Raw genomic sequence first — 4,496 nt, 5'->3', positions numbered from 1 at the left:
CTGTTGGTCTCCAGGCAGCTGCCTGACAAGACGAAAGCTCTTAACTGACATCTGCACGCGTGGCGAGGAAAACACTCGGGACTCTGCATCCCTGGAAATGTGGTGTTTGCGGTGCTGCGTGTCTTCCTCACACACACACAGGCCTCTTTGAAACGGTTATCAGTGTCGGTTGATGCAGTCCGGGCTGCATGCAAATAAAGCAACCGTTCCCGCACCGGCACTGATCTCGCTATCGCTTTCGGTTTCCGCCCTTTTTGCATAAAAAGGTCAGACACAGACACAAGTAGGCTCTTTCCGTATCTCTTTATATATGATATAAAACATACAGACAGGAGATGCATTCTTGTCGAAGAGCTGTAGAAAAAGACACACTAGCTTCACTGAAAGACCGAATCGCTTCAGTTGCACCCCGTGGCTACTTCAAATCACAACAATAGCACAGATAGAAAGATGCTTTCGTCAGTATGTTCAGTCCTTGAATGCCATTGTCCTTTGATTGTCAATTTGATATTTCCATGATGCCGTTCAGGAGTTGGAAGGTATGCTATCAAAAACATGGTTCGGAGAGGCGTATTACAAAACAGAAATCACATCCGGGCTAAATTGTCTGAAACGAGATCTTACTCAGGGGTCCTTCTGTAATGATTTTTAGCACAACATGGTTTGATTCTGCATCGATTAAAAGGCTGAAAGACAGAGAGAGTCGCGGGGGGACGTGTTCACTCAGTGACCGAGGTGCACACGTTGCTGTTGTATCGCAGCAGCTGAATGCGTTCGAAGTAGTCGTCGGTCAGAAAGTTTCTCTGCGAGGTGACCAGGTTGCCTTTCTGGCTAAAGAGGCGCTGGACCGGAGCCGTAGACGGCAGCGTGGTGTTGTATTTGAGGAAGAGCTGCTTCACTCTGGGGAAGTCCTGCAGGCACTCGAGGCTTTTCCCCGTTCCTTCAACGTACTTGCGGATCTCGTCCATCACTCCCCGCTGCTGGATCTGGATGGCGGGCTTGACGGGCCCGTAGCTGAAGAAGTCGTCCTCCGACTCGATGGTCGACAGACTGCGGCTGGGGTTGGTCTCCGTCACGTTGCAGGGATCCACCTGGGACGCCTCTGTAGCCAGCAGGGTGCACATCTCCTCCCTCTCGGAGGCGCCCATCCACCACAAGCGAAACTGAGGAGTCGTCGCCGTTGCGATCTTCGCCTCCGTGCTGGCAAACAGCTCCTGGAACCGCACGTCGATAGCCACCACCATGGCGTTGATGACGTCGCTGAAGTAAGTCGCCGCGTCTTTCTGCTCACTTAGCTTGTTCTTCAGGCTGAGGACAGTCGGGATGACCAGCCCAAGGTAGCATTTCTGCTCCGCTTGGAAGAGTTCAAGTGCAAACGCGAGCGGGTGGAACACCGTCACGTACTCCTTCAGGAAGGCCATCTCCTCGGGCTGCATTCGCGGGACCTCGAGGCGGGCGCACAGCTCCGTCAGCTCCCGCTCGGTGAGAGAGACGATCTTCTGCACGGCACAGTACTCCACGTTCCAGCGTATGACTGCGGGCACGACGAGCGCCATCTTTCCTATCTCCTCCGCCGCATCCATGCCGACCTGAAGGTGGTGGCATTTGCTCCATATGGCGTACACCTTGGCCATGGCGCTGTAATGCAGCTGGCACATGGGCCCCTGCGACACCGCCTGCCAGAAGTCCTCCGAGACAACCAGCTCGAGGGTGTGCGACGCACAGCGCTGCACCGTGGGCAGAAACAGGAGCATGTCCTGCTCCGGCTCGCCCTCCAGGACGGCGCTCACGTTCTCGTAGAAGCCAATGTCGTCGTCGCTCTCCGAGCTGTCCACCGCGAACTCTTTGAAGACGCTCACGAAGGGGCTGCCGTTGTCTGTGACCGTGGTCTGCACTTTGCTTTCGATGTTGTACGCCACGTGGATGTCGTGTATCCGCCCGGCGATTGTGTCGTACGTAATCCGGCCCTGCAGCCGTGCAAAGCCCAGGGCGGCAGATTTCCTCTCCAAAGAGTCCTGGTCGATCCAGTGACAGGTCATCCCGAAGAAGCTTCTGTTGTTGGCCGTCCAGACGTCGGCCGTGGTGCACACGTACTGGACGGTGCTCAGTTTCGCCATCAGCTCTTCCCGCATCCGGGAGAAACCCTGGTCCACCTTTGTAAATAAGGTCACCCTGTCCATGGACTTTAACCCTTCTGTCAAGCCTGCGATCAGCTTCCTGAAGCCCGGTTGCTCTAGCAGATAAAACGACTGACAATCCTCCACGATGAAGTTGAAAATCAGATCGTCAGTCTTTGCCTGGGTCATGCACTTGGAGATGATCTCCGCTTTAAGTTTTTTGAGCTGGCAGTGCCGGCTCTCTTCGCCGTTGTGCTCCTCTTTCTTCCTTCCCCTCTTGGCATCGGGCCTGGCTTCGCAGCCCAAATGTGTTCTCTGGAAGAGACAAGAAAAAAAAAAACCACACAGATACAGTTTCTGGTTACTTGTTGGAGGTGTTGCCACTAGTGTGTGCTGAGTTTGTAACAGTTAAAAAAAAAAAAAAAAACTCTGAAACTTGCAGCATGTAATAAAGCAAAAAAAAAAACACAAAAACTCATAAGAGCACTTTAGAAAGACACATGCAGAGTGAAATGGCTTGTTTGACGAGGAGCCTGCAGCGCCCTGAGTTAATAAGCATGCAGCTATAATGTAACGTTATTAATCACGAGGGCAGCTATTCATTCATTGACTCTTTCAAACATTAACCCGGCGGCTGCTGGAGATCATTACAGGGGGAGATTACTTTGTGAAACTTACGTCTAAATGCTTCTTAAGGTTTGATGTGGAGGTTTTCGACGTGGAGAGCAGATTAACCCTCGGCAGACATAGATTACACTGGACGATGATATTTTTCCCTTGATCTGCCTTGTACGTGAAATGGTGGCGATAACGCCAAGTGTGCATGGCCGATTTAGTCTCGCCGCCGGGCTCACTGTGATCCACATCCATCTCGGACTCTACCTTCACTGGTACCGACGTCTTGAATTATAATAAAAGTACCGTAATCCGATTTAGTAATCGTGATTACACGTAAAGTAACGATGGCGGTAGAGAAATCCTCATGAAAAAGGGGCAGGCCTTTGTTCGGGTGTTGCGCAGAAAACGAACAAGGATCGGACACCGGCGTCGCCGTGCTGCTCTCGCGCATGCGCGTCGGCTGCCCTCGACCGCACGGTAAACGCGCGCGGCCGGCGCGATGCGCACGCGCTCCGCACACACGGGGCGCCCGCACCTTGACGCAGCTGTCCGCTCCTTGGGACTCTCATCCACGCTGATGGAAGTACTTTTACCAGCCAGCATTTCCTTTTCCTACACTGATGCAGCGAGTTGGCGCCACCTTCAGGTCCGCGGACATAAAAAAAGAGAGCACTGCTTTTTAATAGATGAATTATAAAGAAAACATTTAGTCCGTTACTACTTATAAGAAGAAAAAAGTCATCTTGGCTGCAATTGCTGTAAATAACTATACAGATAAAAGTAGAACAATGACAGAAACGAAAACAGGGATGTCAGATTTCCACTGATTTAGGTAATCCAGATAATAATAATAATTATATTAAGTAGTATGGAGTTTACAAAAGCTCTTCAACGGACAAAGCAAAAGCAGGTGACTGAGGAAGACAATGTGACAGAATCAACATGAAGAAGCCCAGGCTGAAGGAAACTTTCCCAACTTCAGTGGTGGACTCAAGATGTTTGAGGGGCCGGGGCGAAAATAGAAGGGCACCTTGAGTGCAAGGGGTGGCCCCAGTATAAAACTGTGATCGATCTATGGTGAGGAGAGGTCACCTCATCACGTTTTATCCTGTGGAAGGGCACCCCAGAGGGCACCTTATCATAGCTAATCTATAGGCACCCAAGAGGGCAGCCCCGAGTCCACCAGTGCCCAACTTCATACCGCTCCTCCTCTTTGTTACAGCTGAGACTCCTTTAGTACACACAATAAGACATTTTGTTACCTAAGCATCGGGGCATGTATCCCAGCTTTGCTTTATCCCGAGGGCATTTTACATCTTGTAGCTTTGAATGAAACGTGAAAGTTTAAGACTGAGTTGACCCGTGGCCGTCTGATTGCCGACTTTCTCTCATCTCAGGTGTCTCAGCTTCTTTGCAGCAGTCACCTGTTGCTTCTGCAGTTGTCAGTCATTTTACAGACACAAAACAGCCACTTTGCACTCTGAGACGGGCTTTACGGTGGAATTAACCAGTTTATCGACCGGATTTTTGGCAGCACCATCGAGGGGGTGTGTTTGTATTTAGCCAGAGGCACCTTGCCAGCAGAGGGGCATCTCCCGCTGGTTTGAACCCCCCCCCCCCTCACTCTGGCTGAGAGGTGCATTAAGCATGCCTGTAATCTGCCGCTGCACGGGCTTGATTTGCATATTTTTGGTGTGCACGTTTAGTAAACATATTTGTCAGCCATGTAATCAAAATGAGAGGCAGGTATTTTCATTTCAT

At 51.0% G+C, this 4,496-nt stretch overlaps 1 protein-coding gene across 1 annotated transcript; it reads right to left on the bottom strand.

Moving 5' to 3' along the window:
• Positions 1-284: 284 nt before the first annotated feature.
• LOC119014639 lies at positions 285-3,149 on the bottom strand. Its single transcript, XM_037089996.1, has 2 exons — positions 2,796-3,149; positions 285-2,432 (listed from the first exon to the last, which is right to left on the bottom strand). Exons 1-2 carry the CDS (start codon positions 2,985-2,987, stop codon positions 720-722), a joined length of 1,905 nt encoding a protein of 634 aa, XP_036945891.1. The 5' UTR covers positions 2,988-3,149; the 3' UTR covers positions 285-719.
• Between the last annotated feature and the right edge of the window lie 1,347 nt (positions 3,150-4,496).

This window comes from Acanthopagrus latus, chromosome 23 (assembly GCF_904848185.1).
Source record: "Acanthopagrus latus isolate v.2019 chromosome 23, fAcaLat1.1, whole genome shotgun sequence".
Taxonomy (NCBI): domain Eukaryota; kingdom Metazoa; phylum Chordata; class Actinopteri; order Spariformes; family Sparidae; genus Acanthopagrus; species Acanthopagrus latus.
This window is presented reverse-complemented; position numbering and strand designations above follow the sequence as displayed.